Here is a 19038-nt window from a genome sequence, read left to right as displayed (position 1 = left end):
AAATATCTGTTACACCAGTTTTATTTTTTTTGTGTTATTTTGTTTTTTTATTTTTTTGCCTTTTTTTTTTTTTTTTTTTATTTTAGGAGTTTTGTTTGGTTTTTTTGTGTGTTTTTATTAATTGGTGTTCAATGCATTTACACTTTTTTTTTTTTTTTTTTTTTTTTTAATTAAGTCCCTGTACATTATGTATGGCCAATGGAAGTGAAGAATCCGGATCCCATGCCGAGTGGCCCCTGCTGAATATTGTACACTGGGGGTCATTTGCTACAGGCGCCGTTCATTCACCATCTCAATTAATGCAATGCAATCCGTGATTGGATGAGTTGGAGAGGCGGGGCGTTGATGTAACGATCTCCACCCTGTCCGGTTTACAGAACGCCTTGCATTTATTGAGGAAAAGGCGTTCCCTGCATGGCGCCTGTGATGATGTGATGACGGCCCCTGTACAGTGAGGATCACTGTAGAATCTGTGGCTACTGCCGTGATTGATCGGCCAGATATGGAACACATACTATACTTTGGTCCAAGCTGCAACAATGTAACTGCCCGTTGCACGATTAAACTTGCTGACCTCACATGGCTTCGTTATCATTGTCTTCCCTGTGTCATCCGGAATCCTGGGAAAGTCCTGCTGATCGTTACGTTTCCGCTCTCTATTTCAGAACGATCTTATCGGGCAAAGCTTGTTCGACTATCTCCATCCAAAAGACATTGCCAAAGTGAAGGAGCAGCTTTCCTCTTCGGATACGGCTCCCCGGGAGAGGCTCATCGATGCAAAAAGTATGTTCTAGTTTGGGGTCTGCTGATCATTGTGTTCCCAGGAAAACGTCATATCTGCAGCTCCTCCTGATTCAGATTTGGATCTGTTAGAAGGAACCCATCAGGATGAACTACAGTGAAGGAAATGCGTATTTGCTCCTCTGCTGATGTTGACTGTTCGCCCCTCACAAAGAAATGATCGGTCTAAAAATCGAATGTTCGCTTTATTGTAACACTGAGAGACAGAATACAACAACAAATTCAGCAGAAATGCGTCTAACAAATGATGACGGATCTGCATGTTCATGAGGGAAAGAAGGATTTGATCCCCTATCATTCAGCAGGATTTCTGGCTCCCAGGTGTCTCTCATACAGGTAACAAGCTGAGATTAGAAGCAGGCTCTTAAAGGGAGTGCTGCTAATCTCATTGTGTTACCTGTATAAAAGACACCTGTCCACAGGAGCAATCAAACCATCAGATTCCAAACTCTCCACCATGGAAAAGACCAAAGAGCTGTCCAAGGATGTCAGGGACAAGATTGTAGATCTACACAAGGCTGGACTGGGCTACCAAACTATGGCCAAGCAGCTTGGTGAGAAGGTGACAACAGTTGGTGCAATCATTCACAAATGGAAGAAACACAAAACAAGTGTCAGTCTCCCTAGGTCTGGTGCACCATGCAAGATCTCACCTCGTGGAGTGTCAATGATCATGAGAACAGTGAGGAATCATCCCAGAACTACACGTGAGGATCTTGTCAATGATCTCCAGGCAGCTGGGACCACAGTCACCAAGAAAACAATTGGTAACACACTACGCCGACAAGGACTGAAATCCTGCAGTGCCCGCAAGGTCCCTCTGCTCAAGAAAGCACATGTCCAGGCCCGTCTGAAGTCTGCCACTGAACATCTGAATGATGCAGAGGAGGACTGGTGGGAAGTGTTGTGGTCAGATGAGACCAAAATCCAGCTCTTTGGCATCAACTCAACTCTCCATGTTTGGAGGAGGAGGAATGCTGCCTATGACCCCAAGAACACCATCTCAACTGTGAAACATGGTGGTGGAAACATTCTGCTTTGGGGGTGTTTTTCTGCTAAGGGGACAGGACAACTGCACCGCATCAAAGGGACGCTGGACGGGGCAATGTACCATCAAATCTTGGGTGAGAACCTTCTTCCCTCAGCCAGGGCATTGAAAATGGGTGGTGGATGGGTGTTCCAGCATGACAATGACCTAAAACACACGGCCAAGGCAACAAAGGAGCGACTCAAGAAGAAGCACATTAAGGTCCTGGAGTAGCCTAGCCAGTCTCCAGACCTTCATCCGATGGAAAATCTGTGGAGGAGCTGAAAGTTCGAGTTGCCAAACGTCAGCCACCAAACCTTAATGACTTGGAGAGGATCTGCCAAGAGGAGTGGGCCAAAATCCCTCCTGTGATGTGTGCGAACCTGGGGGCCAACTCCAGGAAACGTCTGACCTCTGTGATTGCCAACAAGGGATTGGCCACCAAGTACTAAGTCATGTTTTGTGAAGGGGATCCAATCCTTCTTTCCCTCCTGAACATGCAGATCAGTCATCATTTGTTAGACGCATTTCTGCTGAATTTGTTGTTGTATTCTGTCTCTCAGTGTTACACCGAACCTTCGATTTTTAGACCGATCATTTCTTTGTGAGGGGTGAACATTCAAAATCAGCCGGGGACCAAATATTTTTCTTTCACTGTATGTATGCTGCCAGTTTGTTTTTGAAGGGTTAGTACTAGTGGTGCCCCGAAATGAAAATTATGGTGCCGAAAATCCAGAATGCAAGTGGCCGAAAACCGAACCAAAATGTCTGCGTATGTGGGGGTGGGGAGGCTTCAATTTTATTTATTTTTTTGCTTTAGGGGATACTCCTTTCACTGCTACACTGGGGCGGGGTAGCTGTCACTGTGCCGGCATCCTGCTCCTGTACCCCCTGTGATGGTGTCACCCGGTGCGACCCGCACCCCGTTAGGGACACCACTGCTTAGGAACAAACGTAATAATATCTTAATCACACAGGACACAGGTGGAGTGTTTCTAGATCCCAAGTTGTAGGCCGGTACCTTCAGGTGATTGGACACTGGCAAGCTTTTTGAGGACACTCCCCCTTTGGTGTCCCCCTCTAATACCCTCCTCCAGCCCTGTTAATGGTTAAAGCTCTAACACATTTCCAAGGACGTATTTTTATTTCTCGCGTCTGATTCTTCGCAGCGGGGCTCCCCGTCAAGACCGATATCACCCCAGGACCGTCGCGGCTGTGTTCCGGGGCCCGGCGATCGTTTTTCTGCAGAATGAAATGCAATCGACCTTCAGTCAAAGTAGAAGACAAAGATTTCCCCTCCAATTGTTCGAAAAAGAAAGGTTGGTCTAGTCCCTGCAAGCCGGACTCAAGCGAAAGGAATAGGATTCCGATGCTCATCTCCGGATCTTTCTCTTTGCAGGGGACAGGAAAAGTTTTTGCACTATACACAGCACTGGGTATCTGAAGAGCTGGCCGCCTACGAAGATGGGGCTGGACGAAGATAACGAGCCGGAGAGCGAGGGCTGTAACCTTAGCTGCCTTGTCGCCATTGGTCGCTTACACCCGCACATAGTACCGCAGCCTATCAACGGGGAGATCAGAGTCAAATCCACAGAGTACGTCTCGCGGCACGCCATCGATGGGAAGTTTGTATTTGTAGATCAAAGGTAAGATGATTATCTGAGGTTTGTGGTCACCATTAAAAAATTAACATTGAAACATTTTAAAGCTTTTTTTTTTTTTTTCTATTTTTTTTTTTATTTTTGTTTCCTATTTTTTAATCAAACATATTGTAATTACCTGCTCTGTGCAATATGGTGTATTTTGTACATGCATATCTTTGTAAAGTGGGCGAATAAAATAAAAATAAAAACACCGCCATAAATTTATAAAATATAAATAAGTGAAATACGTGCAAAAATATATAAATTATTTATTTGAATAAATAAAAAGAATAATAAAATTCAAGTAAGTGGGTCGCCTACACCATACACGTGTGTCACTATAAACAAAATCAAATACAAACGTGTCGCGCTGCAATAATAAAATTTTATATGTGAAATATGCACAAAAAATATATATGCATAAAATGAATAAATATAATTCAAAATAATTTTAAATGACATTTAAAATAATTTTGAGAGAGAGAGAGAGAATTTTAAATGACATTTAAAATAATTTTGAGAGAGAGAGAGAGAGAGAGAGAGAGAGAATTTAAAATAATTTTGAGAGAGAGAGAGAGAGAGAGAGAGAGAGAATTTAAAATAATTTTGAGAGAGAGAGAGAGAGAGAGAGAGAGAGAGAATTTAAAATAATTTTGAGAGAGAGAGAGAGAATTTAAAATAATTTTGAGAGAGAGAGAGAGAGAGAGAATTTAAAATAATTTTGAGAGAGAGAGAGAGAGAGAGAATTTAAAATAATTTTGAGAGAGAGAGAGAGAGAGAGAATTTAAAATAATTTTGAGAGAGAGAGAGAGAGAGAGAGAGAGAGAGAGAGAGAATTTAAAATAATTTTGAGAGAGAGAGAGAGAGAGAGAATTTAAAATAATTTTGAGAGAGAGAGAGAGAGAGAGAATTTAAAATAATTTTGAGAGAGAGAGAGAGAGAGAGAGAATTTAAAATAATTTTGAATTTTATATATATATAGCGCGACACGTTTGTATTTGATTTGGCACAGAGCAGCCCCAAACATCTTGTGGGGTCCCCCCACCAGCTCTTCTGGTTACTCCTTCAGCACTTCCTTTAGGGATGCACCTGTGAGTTTGCTCCCAAGCCGGGCTCTGTGCATCCATAGACACACAGCATGTTTGGTCCCACCCCCTTGCTCTCGGCAGGATTTGATTGACAGCAGCAGGAGCCAGTGGCCTGCTGCCTCTTTATCCTGTGAGCAGAGAGACAGACCAGCGCCATTGTGGAAGGGCACAGCTATGGATCAGGTAAGTATAGGGAAGGTGAGGGGACGATATTTCCACTGGAACATTTGTTACCTTAATGCAGGGAATGCATGTTTTTTTTTTTTTGCCTTTTGAAACCTCTTTAGCTGGACCTATCCAGTAAAGTAAATTTTAAAGCCAGTTCCTGAAATCTCATCGAAGCTTTCAAAAGCTGTTTTCAGCTGTTTAAGTCTGCAACTTAAACCAGCAACCCTGGTGATCCTGCCATGTTCAGGCACTTCCTGTTATAGGGTGACAACTTGTGCTCCTGCTTTGTCACCCTGTCACGTGCCCCCTAGAGGTGACTACCAGTGGCTGAGGAGCTGTCCAATTTGCCGAGCTCATTCTGTCTGCCGATTTTTAAAGAGCTGTGACTCAGGAGGGGGTTTGTCTGACCTCTGCAGAGAGATACCTGTTTCCACACAGAGAGCAAGGGTCCTTCTCTGCAGCATGCTGGAAGGGGACAGGCTTTTTTACTCAGGCTGATGCTGCTTTCTAAAGAAAGTTAACCTTTAAGCAGGGGCGGACTGACAACTCATGGGGCCCCCAGGCAATAGGGGATCATGGGGCCCGTTTCCTTGCCCAAAGTCAAAGTGTATGAAAAAGGTACCAGGGGCATCTCATGGGGCCCCCTACTGACCCCGGGCCCTTAATAGGGGATCATGGGGCCCCTGTGTCCTTGCCCAAACTCCAAAAAGCCTATGAAAAAGTTACCAGGGGCATCTCATGGGGCCCCCTACTGACCCCGGGCCCTCGGGCAGTGCCCAAGTTTCCAGATGGTCAGTCCTCTCCTGTGTTTTTTTTGCTGATCTTTTATTTTGATGCATCTGGAATCTTTGGCTGAATTAAGAGTAGCAACTGCAGCTACGTTTCTCATGATTAATGCACCTTTTTAATTTTACTTTTTTTTTTTGCTTTTGAAGCCTGCAGAGCATTGCAACTGAAACCAATCCACCGTGGGTGCATTGCACATGCTCTATCAGTCTCAGGTCCATATTACAGTACAACTGGACTACTAGAGGGTGAGGGAGGAGGGGTGCCAGCGTGGTCTGCGCACTCTTTGCTGCCTTGTCAGATGAGACTGGTAGTATTTCCCCGGAGCAATCCCAGTGAATAAGCTACAGAAAAAGCATCCTGTGATTTAGGTGGGGGGGGAGCAGTTTGGTTTTGGGGGGATGGAATATGTAACTTTGCGTTTCTCCCTAAATATGGATGTAACACAAAGCCTGGTTTAAAACATGGAGTTGGCCTTTTAACTGAAAGTCCAGTAAGGCTTTAATAGACTATACAAAACATAGAAATAAGATACTATAATCCGTGCATAAAGGGCATTGGCATGAAAAAACATTTGTAATCACTTCCCAACCCTAGGTGTCCCCATACGTCCTCAGCATTAAATGGTTCTACAGGGGTCATGGCTGCAGTTGCAATCATGACCCTGGTATTATATATTTTTTTTTTTTTTCTTCAAAGCAACAATCTGAATAATGTAAAAACAATCCAAGTGGCTATAGAGCCGGTGGATCGCTTATTATGTGGCTTTTTTTGCTGGCTTCCCGGGCTTTCCTGTTCTGCTGGGAAGCCCGGGACGGGAAGCCGTGGGTTCTGCCAATTACCATAAAGATGAAGACGGAACACAAATTCTCCGATCGTCTCTACAGTCTATGAAACCGGAAGCGAGGAGGATTTTGTCACTTCAGTTTTTGCTTTGTAGTAAACAAACCATTGCCGGCTTGTAACTGCATCTGATCAACCCAATCTCAGTTTGATCAGATGCTGTTAAGGCAGAAGAGAAGTCTGGAGTCTTAATAGAGCCCCAGCTCTTCCCAGTATAGAGGACCTGTCACTGCCCATGCTATCATAAGGGATGTTGTTCACGCTTTGTGATGGCAATAAAGTTGATTAAAAAACATTTTTAAGGTAAAAAAAAAATGAAATAAAATAAATGTAAAAAAATTCAATAAATGAAAGTGTGTATGTGTGTATATGTGTGTATGTATGTATGTATATATGTATATATATATATGTATATATGTATGTATGTATGTATGTATGTATGTATATATATATATATATATATATATATTGAATAAATATAATTCAAAATTATTTTGAATTATATTTATTCATTTTATGCATATATCTTTTTTGTGCATATTTCACATATAAATTTTATTAGTGGAGCGCGACACGTTTGTATTTGATTTTGTTTATAGTGACACACGTGTATGGTGTAGGCGACCCACTTACTTGAATTTTTATTCTTTTATTTATTCAAATAATTTATATATTTTTGCACGTATTTCACTTATTTTATATTTTTGAGTTTACAATACATGTGTAAATTGTCGGCACTATATAACACACCAATCACTGGCGGTATTGCTGATAGGCTCACTTTTTAAAAAAAAATTTTTTTTTTTCCCAACCAGGGCAACCGCCATTTTAGGGTACTTACCGCAGGAATTATTAGGGACGTCGTGTTACGAGTATTTCCACCAGGACGACATTGGGAACCTCGCCGAGTGCCATAGACAAGGTACCTGTAGTTCGGTATCAGCAGTACATGTATTCTTTTTTCCAGAGGAATCTGCTTTCTGTATTTCTGGCTTCGGTATAAGAAACTTCACGATTTTATTTTTTTATTTTTAATGTCTTATTATTTTGTGTCTCTTCCAGTGTTACAGACCAGAGAAAAGACCACCACGAACTGTTACAAGTTTAAAATCAAAGATGGTTCCTTCATCACCCTGAAAAGTCGCTGGTTCAGTTTCATGAACCCGTGGACCAAAGAAGTAGAATATATCGTCTCCACCAACACTGTTGTTTCGTAAGTTTTGGACGGAGCCGGAGCTTTCACATGACCTACCTGCACTGGTGTCTGTGCTTTGAGGGTCCTCCACCTCGCTCACCCCTTCCATGGGCAGATGATGTGCTGCCAGCTCCTGACCCCACCATGCCACCTCACGGACCTCAGATCAGAGTGGAATACAGAGCTGAGGGAAGTCCTAAGCAGGCCATTGACGGGTCGAAAACCGTCCGTCTTTAAAAAAAAAAAAAAAAAAACAAAACAAAAAAACGGTCGTTTGATCGGCTGACGTTACCACCAATGGTAAAAAAAATCAACTGATTTTCGTCCCGTCTACGGCATTTAACCCCATAATTACTTCTGTCCCTTGCAGAGAACTCCGCTATTATATTTTACATGAAAAGTCTTTGTGGTTGCAACAATGTATCCATTTCGGATACAAATGTTTTTATTCGGATACAAATGGATACATTGTTGCAATTGCACGACCTTTCATATAAAATATAATAGCAGACTGGAATTCTTTTTTCCTTCTTCTTTTCCTTCTTCTTTTCCTTCTTCTTTTCCTTCTTCTTTTCCTTCTTCTTTTCCTTCTTCTTTTCCTTCTTCTTTTCCTTCTTCTTTTCCTTCTTCTTTTCCTTCTTCTTTTCCTTCTTCTTTTCCTTCTTCTTTTCCTTCTTCTTTTCCTTCTTCTTTTCCTTCTTCTTTTCCTCGAAAAACGGCCGACCAATTCACCCACTAACAGTGCAAAAATCAGCCGATTTTTTTTTCGACCCGTTTATGTCCGGCACTAGGCTTCTCTTTCACTCTGTGGTGTCATAAGATGCAGACCGGGGAGGACTTGCCTCACTCTACCACAAGCTACTGCATCTTGGGAGGGAAGTATACAGAGGGAGATGGGTAGATGTTTCCAGTAGGACTCACACTGTGGGTATTGGCTTGGGGATATATATATATACAGTGGGGATCGAAAGTTTGGGCACCCCAGCTAAAAATTTGTATTAATGTGCATAAAGAAGCCAAGGAAAGATGGAAAAATCTCCAAAAGGCATCAAATTACAGATTAGACATTCTTATAATATGTCAACAAAAGTTAGATTTTATTTCCATCATTTACACTTTCAAAATAACAGAAAACAAAAAAATGGCGTCTGCAAAAGTTTGGGCACCCTGCAGAATTTATAGCATGCACTGCCCCCTTTGCAAAGCTGAGACCTGCCAGTGTCATGGATTGTTCTCAATCATCGTCTGAGAAGACCAGGTGATGTCAATCTCAAAGGTTTTAAATGCCCAGACTCATCTGACCTGCCCCAACAATCAGCACCATGGGTTCTTCTAAGCAGTTGTCTAGAAAACTGAAACTGAAAATAGTTGCTGCTCACAAAGCTGGAGAAGGCTATAAGAAGATAGCAAAGCGTTTTCAGATGTCAATATCCTCTGTTCGGAATGTAATTAAGAAATGGCAGTCATCAGGAACAGTGGAAGTTAAAGCAAGATCTGGAAGACCAAGAAAAATATCAGACAGAACAGCTCGCAGGATTGTGAGAAAAACAATTCAAAACCCACGTTTGACTGCACGATCCCTCCAGAAAGATCTGGCAGACACTGGAGTTGTGGTACACTATTCCACTATAAAGAGATACTTGTACAAATATGGTCTTCATGAAGAGTCATCAGAAGAAAACCTCTTCTACATCCTCACCACAAAAATCATCGTTTGAACTTTGCAAATGAACATATAGACAAGCCTGATGCATTTTGGAAACAAGTTCTGTGGACCGATGAGGTTAAAATTGAACTTTTTGGCCGGAATGAGCAAAGGTACGTTTGGAGAAGAAGGGGCACAGAATTTAATGAAAAGAACCTCTGTCCAACTGTTAAGCATGGGGTTGGATCAATCATGCTTTGGGGTTGTGTTGCAGCCAGTGGCACAGGGAACATCTCACGAGTAGAAGGAAAAATGGATTCAATAAAATTTCAGCAAATTTTTGATGGTAACTTGATGCCATCTGTGAAAAAGCTGAAGTTAAAGAGAGGATGGCTTCTGCAAATGGATAATGATCCTAAACGCACCTCGAAATCCACGGGGGATTACATCAAGAGACGTAAACTAAAGGTTTTGCCATGGCCTTCACAATCTCCTGACCTCAACATAATTGAAAATCTATGGATAGACCTTAAAAGAGCCGTGCGTGACAGACAGCCCAGAAATCTCAAAGAACTGGAAGACTTTTGTAAGGAAGAATGGGCAAAGATACCTCAAACAAGAATTGAAAGACTCTTGGCTGGCTACAAAAAGCGTTTACAAGCTGTGATACTTGCCAAAGGGGGCAGTACAAGATATTAACTCTGCAGGGGGCCCAAACTTTTGCAGACGCCATTTTTTTTGTTTTCTGTTATTTTGAAAGTGTAAATGATGGAAATAAAATCGAACTTTTGTTGACATATTATAAGAATGTCTAACCTGTAATTTGATGCCTTTTGGAGATTTTTCCATCTTTTCTTGGCTTCTTTATGCACATTAATACAATTTTTTTAGCTGGGGTGCCCAAACTTTCGATCCCCAGTGTGTGTGTGTGTGTGTGTGTGTGTGTGTATATATATTCGCTGCACTCCAGAAATCCTCAGCCTAGCATCATCCAGGCCACAACTTTTTTTATTATTATACAGTATAAAGCGCCAACAGTTCGCTCAGCGCTGTACATTACAATGGGAGACAGAACATGCGACAGTACAAAACAATACAATGTGATACACGAGGGGCTCGAGGGCCCTGCTCTTTCGAGCTTACAATCTAGGAAATCTACAACTGACGCATTTCACCCTGGGGCTTAGTAATGGAGGTCCATGACTAAGCTGCAGGGGGCAAAATGCGTGGGGGGGGGGGGGGGGATGGGATGGAGCTAGGTTGAGTCTGCTTTTACCTGCTTGACCATTGGGTCTTTTTGGAGTGTAGTAATTGGGACTTTCCTCTTTCAATATAAAGAGAGAGATGTGTGTTGCTTACTCCTGACCCCTGCATTCTCTATTACATACTACTGACCACTGAATCCTGTGTTACTTTTGACCACGCAGTGTTACTCCCAGTGATCCCTGAACTGTTACTTACAACTGACCCCTGAACTCTGCTGACTACTGACCTCTGGGTCTGCATTACTACTTCCTGAACTCTGTGTTGCCTACAACTGACCCCTGAACTGCGTTCCTTCTAACACTGGAGAGTATTGTTGCTGCTGTGAACTCGGATATTCTGTACGTCTATTGATTTACTTTTTTTTTTTTTTTCAGGGCAAACATTCTAGACGGAGATCCTTCCTTCCCTCACTTGTCTGCTTCCCCACCCAGCATGGACACCGTCCTACAACCAGGAGAAGGTAGTTGTCATTTTATTTCTCCATTGCGATCTGTCACCGGCCGATATCTGTGTACCGGCCCCTTTGCCAGTACCATGTGACCTGCTGTGACCAATCACAGCAGGTCACATGACCATTGTATACAATGGATGGCTTCCTTTCATGCCATCCATTGTATACAAGTGTGTCTAGCTGAGAATGGTCACAGCGATCACATGCACAAGCTGGGCCAATCACAGCCCATCTGAGTCATGTGATTAGCTGTGGCCAAATCACAGCTAAGCACAAAAAAAAAAAAACAGAATGAATCTGTCATTCAGGTAAACGCTTGCTTATAGCAAAGAAATTCTTTGCTATAAGGAATCCAATTGTAAAAAAAAAACTGATCACTTCCCCAAAGTAGTACAATGTTACTATGGTAACATCATACTACTTTGGTCATAGTGAAATATGAAAAAAAACAAAAAAAAGTAATAAAAAAAATACAAATTATCAATTTTTTTTTTTTTCGTACTGTCACCAGTCAGTGTCCCTAATCACTGCCATGCAAGTTATATGATGCCTCTTATGAAATACGTCGGACTGTCTACTTTGCAAAAAGGGGTCATTTGGGGGGATATCTGTCCTGACATGACATTTGGGGGGATATCTGTACTGTCCTGACATTTGGGGGGATATCTGTACTGTCCTGACATTTGGGGGGATATCTGTACTGTCCTGACATTTGGGGGGATATCTGTACTGTCCTGACATTTGGGGGGATATCTGTCCTGTCCTGACATTTGGGGGAGTATCTGTCCTGTCCCGACATTTGGGGGGGTATCTGTCCTGTCCCGACATTTGGGGGGGTATCTGTCCTGTCCCGACATTTGGGGGGGTATCTGTCCTGTCCCGACATTTGGGGGATATCTGTACTGTCCTGACATTCTTGGACCTCAAGAAATTAGATTGGCCGTCAGTACTTCAGGATTGATCAATATTCAGATCTATCCCATAGTTTGTGAACTCTATAACTTTCCTACAAACTAAATAATACGGATTTGGGTAATTTTCACCAAAGAAATGGAGCAGAATACATCTCGGCCTAAATTTATGAAAAACAATTATTTATTTGCAAACTTTTATAACCGAAACAAAGAAAAACGTGTTTTTTTTTTTTTTTTTTTTTTTTTTTTTTTTTGTTAATTTAGCAAAAAATAAAAACCCCGGCGGTGATTAAATATCACCAAAAGAAAGCTCTAGTTGTGTGAAGAAAATGATAAAATTTTAGTTTGGGTACAATGTTGTATGACCGCGCAATTGTCATTCAAAATGTGAGAACGCTGAAAGCTGAAAATTGGCCTGGGCAGGAAGGGGGTAAAAGTGCCCGCTATGGAAGCGGTTAACCCCTTCAAGTCCGGACCCTTTCACCCCCTTCCTGGCCTGCTTTTGGGGCGGGCCATAAACAGATGGAAATTACTCAGTTGAGCACCATTGTGCTGGCCAGTTCACTGAGAGCGAAGTCAGGGGAACCAGGTGAACCAATAGACTGCCATTCTGAGTGGGTGACAGGTTCACTTTATTCTTTCTTGTTGCAGGTGGCACAAAGAGGACCCATCCGGCAGTCCCTGGCCTCCCTGGAGGGACCCGGGCCGGGGCCGGGAAGATAGGCCGAATGATTGCTGAGGAAGCCTTAGAAATTCACAGGTACAGCGGCCGTCACCAGAACCTGGTTCATCCATAGTAAATGGGAACCTACCTATACCTGAGTGAGATCTCCCCGCCCCTCCCCCACCTCCCTATTGGCTCCATCAGAAGTAAAATTTGTCCTTTTCTGTTTCTGACTCACAGCTGCATTTATGACGTGACGGCAATTTACAAAAATAGTTCTTTTGTCACGACGTTGTGGGTTTTCTTCCCACTTTTGCGGAACAAAGCAACTAAAATGCCAAATACAAAGAGAAAAATCTACAAAACTGTTCATCCGGCAAAATAAACCGTGTAAAGTCATGCAGACATAAACCTGCGATTGACATTTTCACACGTGTGTTTTTTTTTTTTTGTTTTGTTTTGTTTTTTTTGTTTGTTTTTTTTGGTTTTTTGGGGGGTTTTTTTTCTGCTCGATTGCAATAATTAAATCATTTTAAAAAATCACAATAATAAATATAATTATTAAAACAAATAATCATAATAAGTTAAAATACTATAACATTTTCAGTATTTTAATTATCGTAATTATATTATAGTAATTTATTTCTATGCAAAATAATGTATACGTACATATATTATACATAATAAATATAAATATTTGCATTATAATATATATATATATATATATATATTTCTATGTAAAATATAAACCCTAACAGAAAAATCATAAATATTAATAAAACAAATATTCATAGTAAGTAAAATGCTATAACATTTACAGTATTTTAATTTTTGTAATTATAGTAATTTATTTCTATGTAAAAACTAAACGTACATAATAGAAATATATGTAAATAAATATACATTGTAATGTAAATAGTTATATTATGTACGTTTAGTTTTTACATAGAAATAAATTACTATAATTACAAAAATTAAAATACTGTAAATGTTATAGCATTTTACTTACTATGAATATTTGTTTTATTAATATTTATGATTTTTCTGTTAGGGTTTATATTTTACATAGAAATATATATATATATATATATATATATATATATTATAATGCAAATATTTATATTTATTATGTATAATATATGTACGTATACATTATTTTGCATAGAAATAAATTACTATAATATAATTACGATAATTAAAATACTGTAAATGTTATAGCATTTTACTTACTATGAATATTTGTTTTATTAATATTTATTATGATTTTTTTTAAATTTTTTTTTTGTTAGGGTTTATATTTTACTTAGAAATATATATATGTAAATATATTCTAATGCTTATATTTATTATGTATAGTATATGTACGTTTACATTATTTTGCATAGAAATAAATTACTATAATATAATTACGATAAAGTACTGTAAATGTTATAATTAATAAAACAAATAATCATAAGTAAAATACTATATTTATTGTGATTTTTTTTTAAATTATTTTTTTTGTTAGAAATATATGTAAAACATACATTGTAATGTAAATCTTTATAAGTAAAATATAAACCCTAACAAAAAAAATCATTTAAAAAAAATCATCATAAATATAATAAAACATTCATAATGAGTAAAATTACTATAACATTTACAGTATTTAATTTTCGTAATTATATTATAGTAATTTATTTCTATGTGAAATCTAAACATACATATATTCTACATAATTTAAAAAAAAAAAAATATATATATATATATATATATATATATATATATATATATATATATATATATATATATATTAATATTTTGAGGTAAAATAATATAAACCCTAACAAAAAAAATGCATTTATTTTATAGTCTCCTAACAAAAAATAAAATACACAAAAGTGGATGAAAAAGCTAAAAAAAACAGCAACAAGTAAAACAAATGGTGTGTTTTGTTGTTGTGTTTTTTTTTTTTTTTTTTTTTTTTTCTACTAGCTAGTGGGAAAAAAAAAGGGGGGGGGCGGGCAAAGCTCAAAAACACTGTTGCGCAAAACGCTCAAAAAAGCGACACTTGCAGGTCAGTGCAGCATCGCTCTAAGGCCTGGTTCACACCTATGCAAGTTGCAGTTGATGCGTTGCATTTTTTTCACATGCGTCTTTTGCCCATGGAAATGAAGTTTTTGAGTTTTTTGGGGGGTTTTTTCTGCTCGATTGCGTTGGTTAAATAATAAAAAAAATCCTCATAAAACAATCATAAGTAATTTTTCAAGTATTTTTGATGCGCTTAGCGTTTTTGGGAGGAGAAACCAGCAAAATCATATAAAGACCACAAGCGCTGCGTTTTTGATGCATTTCTGCTGCGTTTCCATTGAAGTCTTTGGAACTAAAAGCTCAACCTGATAAAGGGGGAAAAAAAAAAGTCCCTGACCCTTTCTAAAAAGATTCGCCGTGGAAACGGGAATGTGACCCGCAGGAAGCCATGATAAATGGACCGCATAGGTGTGAAGCGGGCCTCAAATCCAAGTTTGATTTATAGATTCCTGCCCTCTGCTGGTCTAAAGTAGTACAGCAACTATATACAACCGACCACTTTTTATTGTGTTTTCAGTCAAAAAAAAAAAAGTCGGTCTCATGGATCTCACGTAACTCCCATCAGTCGGGTTGCTCGGGCTCTGGAGGTGTCGCATACATTGCTCAGTGAGAGGAGGCCCGGATTGTGAGGGGAATTTTGTCTGATTGTTACCGCATTGTATTGCCCCGTGTGAACTCGGACAATGTTTGATCAACACAAACTGACTTTTTTTTTTTTTTTTTTTTTTTTATCTCGTGCAGAATAAGAGGGTCCTCCCCGTCAAGCTGCGGGTCAAGTCCCCTGAACATCACCAGCACTCCCCCTCCAGATGTCTCCTCCCCCGGGGGCAAAAAGGTAAGTTCCCTGGACTGCAAGAGTGTCCGTTCCTTTGTGTGGGGGTGGGGCCATGTGAGAGTGCTAGCAGCCTCCCCCCCCATTGATCATTATTGGTTTACCCCAGATAAATGCCTGGGCAGTCCATGGTAAAGGCATTCAGGTCCAGTCTCGAGCCTCTGCCCTCCATTACCACCCCCCATTCTGTAGATGAAGGCTGCCAATTTACTGTTGGGGGGGGGGGGGGGGGGGGGTAGGTGAGCTGATTAATTGCTGAGAGTGCGGCCAGGGTAGGGTGAGCTGAGCTGCTGGGAGGAGGAGCAGAGGGAGGCCATCTTCTGTGGAGTCACTGCTGGCAGGGGTAGTTGAGTCACCCCCCCCCCCCATAGGATGGGGAGCTTATCTTCTGAGTCACTATTGGTAGGGGTAGTTGAGCCAGTCGAGTCACCCCATGGGATGGGGAGCTTATCGGCTGGCTCAACTACCCTTGCCAGTAGTGATTCAACAGATATGCTCCCCATCCTATTTGGTGACTCGACTGGCTCAACTACCCTTGCCGGTAGTGACTCAGAAGATAAGCTCCAGTTTCAGTGGTCAGAGGAGATGGGGAGGAGTCGGAGTGCAGGCCTCGCGGTGACGTTTCCGGCATCACATTGGCTTCCATATTGTTTATCTCTTTGTTCTGTTGCGCTCCTTCCTGTGACTCGCGCTATAAAATGGATTTCTGATCTTTTATTTACGGTTTTTGTAGATTTTGAACGGCGGCCTCCTGGATCTACCGAGTTCCGGATTAGGACCCGGACAGCTGCAGGACAATTCCGGCTTCCCGTATTCGGACAATTCTTCAATGATGGGTAAGGAGTCTGAGATAAGATGCACCACCCCAAGGAAAGTGTGTTCTCCGGCCAATGTGCCAACCAAATTCTCCCTACATCACAGAATACTGAGGGCAACAAGTTTTGTGTCAGACCCCTGGTACCCAACTCGTGGCCCTCTGGTATGTGATGTGTGGCCCTCGAACCTCTGTAGTGGGAACATTGATTGGGGTGATGGCATTGATCTCTACCAGCCTCATGTCACATCTTCCCAGCTTAATCTTCTACAGCATCTCCCCAGCCAACAATGTATCCTCTCCTCGCTCTGTGGCCCTCCTCTCCTCGCTCTGTGGCCCTCCTCTCCTCGCTCTGTGGCCCTCCTCTCCTCGCTCTGTGGCCCTCCTCTCCTCGCTCTGTGGCCCTCCTCTCCTCGCTCTGTGGCCCTCCTCTCCTCGCTCTGTGGCCATCCCCTCCTCGCTCTGTGGCCCTCCTCTCCTCTCCTCGCTCTGTGGCCCTCCCCTCCTCTCCTCGCTCTGTGGCCCTCCTCTCCTCTCCTCGCTCTGTGGCCCTCCCTCCTCTCCTCGCTCTGTGGCCCTCCCCTCCTCTCCTCGCTCTGTGGCCCTCCCCTCCTCTCCTCGCTCTGTGGCCCTCCCCTCCTCTCCTCGCTCTGTGGCCCTCCCCTCCTCTCCTCGCTCTGTGGCCCTCCCCTCCTCTCCTCGCTCTGTGGCCCTCCCCTCCTCTCCTCGCTCTGTGGCCCTCCCCTCCTCTCCTCGCTCTGTGGCCCTCCCCTCCTCTCCTCGCTCTGTGGCCCTCCCCTCCTCTCCTCGCTCTGTGGCCCTCCCCTCCTCTCCTCGCTCTGTGGCCCTCCCCTCCTCTCCTCGCTCTGTGGCCCTCCCCTCCTCTCCTCGCTCTGTGGCCCTCCCCTCCTCTCCTCGCTCTGTGGCCCTCCCCTCCTCTCCTCGCTCTGTGGCCCTCCCCTCCTCTCCTCGCTCTGTGGCCCTCCCCTCCTCTCCTCGCTCTGTGGCCCTCCCCTCCTCTCCTCGCTCTGTGGCCCTCCCCTCCTCTCCTCGCTCTGTGGCCCTCCCCTCCTCTCCTCGCTCTCTGAAGCCCTTCAGACACCCTCCTTAGACCCGTGACAGGTCCCCAGACAGGAACGTGGGGGTTTAGCAGCACACACGGTCGCACACAGTAATACAACTTGTCTTCTTTGTAGGCGAGAACTCCCAGATGGGGATCGACATGATAGAAACGGACCACGGCTCGAGCAGCCCCAGCAACGACGAGGCGGCCATGGCGGTCATCATGAGTCTCCTGGAAGCAGACGCAGGACTCGGCGGGCCGGTGGATTTCAGCGACTTGCCCTGGCCGCTGTGAATTTCAGGACTAAGCTTTAGCCGCTCATCATCTGCAGCATCGAAGTGCATTATGGGAGCTACGAACCACTTCAGGGCCACCCGGGCCTGCAGGACCTCTCGGGGGTGGCAACAAGCGGCCGCCCTCCTGGCGCAGAGGAGACGCAAGCAACGCGGCTTGTGTGGCTGAACTGTCGTGCGTTCGATCAGATCACTCGCTCTCCGACGTGTTTAGACTCGCTCCAGTCGTCCAGCTAGTGGTGTATAGCTTGCATTAAATGTATATTTTGAAATTGCTGCTTTTTTTTTTTTTTTTTTTTTTTTTTTTTTTTCTAAATCGTGCAAATCCGCACCGTTGTCAGCAAATCCTGTCATTTCAGACGTAAGGTGTTTACACAGCAGAGCGCCCCACTCGGATATTTCTGATATTATTACTTGTATAAAGATGTTTTATTGTACGAATCCTCTCTGATATATATATATTATATATACATGGTACAGTGTCATAGTTCAATATTTTTTAAATAAATTGTTTAATTGTTCTATAACCGGCGGTCGCTCCTGTTTATGGAACCAAAAGGTAAACGTGGACAGCGGGGAGGTGGAATGGAAAAGTGTCACAAATTGGGAAGAACAACAAGTTTGCATAAAGGTGTGTGTTTTGTTTTGTTTTGTTTTGTTTTGTTTTTTCCACTGTAGCTGGTACTTTTGTGGAGGGAGAGGGAGAGGGAATATATAACAAAGTGGAAGTAACTGGGAACAACAGCCACTCAGCCACCAAGTGGTAGGCCACGTCACATGACAGGGCGGGGTCAGCGCATGCTGAAGCGCACAGTGCGCAGAAGTCGCCAACTGTCTGCAGAGTCAATAGCTAAAGACCTCCAAACTTGGTGTGGCCTTCAGATGAGCCCAACAACAGTGTGTAGAGACCTTCATGGAATGGGTTTCCATGGCCGAGCAGCTGCATCCAAGCCTTCCATCACAAAGTGCAATGCAAAGCGTCGGATGCCGTGGTGTAAAGCACGCCGCCACTGGACTCTAGAGCAGTGGGGGGGAGTGTTCTCTGGAGTGACCAATCACGCTTCTCTGTCTGGCAATCCGATGGACATGTCTGGGTTTGGTGGTGGCCAGGAGAACGGTACTTGCCTGAATGCATTTTGCCAAGTGTAAAGTTTGGTGGAGGGGGGATTATGCTGTGGGGTTGGGCTTGGCCCCCTAGTTCCAGTGAAGGGAACTCTTAAGGTGACATTTTGGACAATTTCATGCTCCCAACTTTGTGGGAGGAGTTTGGGGATGGCCCCTTCCTGTTCCAACATGACTGCCCACCAGTGCACAAAGCAAGGTCCATAAAGACATGGAGAAGCCAGTTTGGGGTGGAGGAACTTGACTGTCCTGCACAGAGTCCTGACCTCAACCCCATAGAACACCTTTGGGATGAATTAGAGCGGAGACTGCGAGCCAGGCCCCCTCCCCCGACATCAGTGCCTGACCTGACA

The 19038-nt window shown here is 42.7% G+C and overlaps 1 protein-coding gene across 1 annotated transcript; it reads left to right on the top strand.

Annotated features, from left to right (window-relative positions):
* The first annotated feature begins 671 nt into the window (after positions 1–671).
* BMAL1 (basic helix-loop-helix ARNT like 1) lies at positions 672–18090 on the top strand. Its single transcript, XM_089667525.1, has 10 exons — positions 672–783; positions 2998–3147; positions 3228–3474; positions 7172–7278; positions 7419–7569; positions 10837–10922; positions 12479–12587; positions 15303–15396; positions 16127–16229; positions 17404–18090. Exons 2-10 carry the CDS (start codon positions 3078–3080, stop codon positions 17562–17564), a joined length of 1128 nt encoding a protein of 375 aa, XP_089523651.1. The 5' UTR covers positions 672–783; positions 2998–3077; the 3' UTR covers positions 17565–18090.
* Positions 18091–19038: the final 948 nt, after the last annotated feature.

This window comes from Staurois parvus, unplaced genomic scaffold, assembly GCF_062004578.1.
Source record: "Staurois parvus isolate SC_StPar_1 unplaced genomic scaffold, SC_StPar_1.0 ptg003332l, whole genome shotgun sequence".
NCBI classification, from domain to species: Eukaryota; Metazoa; Chordata; class Amphibia; order Anura; family Ranidae; genus Staurois; species Staurois parvus.
This window is presented reverse-complemented; position numbering and strand designations above follow the sequence as displayed.

Bases quoted from the DNA above. Each gene is read 5' to 3' on its own strand.
- BMAL1 (XM_089667525.1), top strand. From the start codon at position 3,078: ATGAAATGCAATCGACCTTCAGTCAAAGTAGAAGACAAAGATTTCCCC. The intron at 3,475-7,171 runs GTAAGATGATTA...TTTCCCAACCAG, and splicing joins TTTGTATTTGTAGATCAAAG to GGCAACCGCCATTTTAGGGT. The intron at 7,570-10,836 runs GTAAGTTTTGGA...TTTTTTTTTCAG, and splicing joins TCCACCAACACTGTTGTTTC to GGCAAACATTCTAGACGGAG.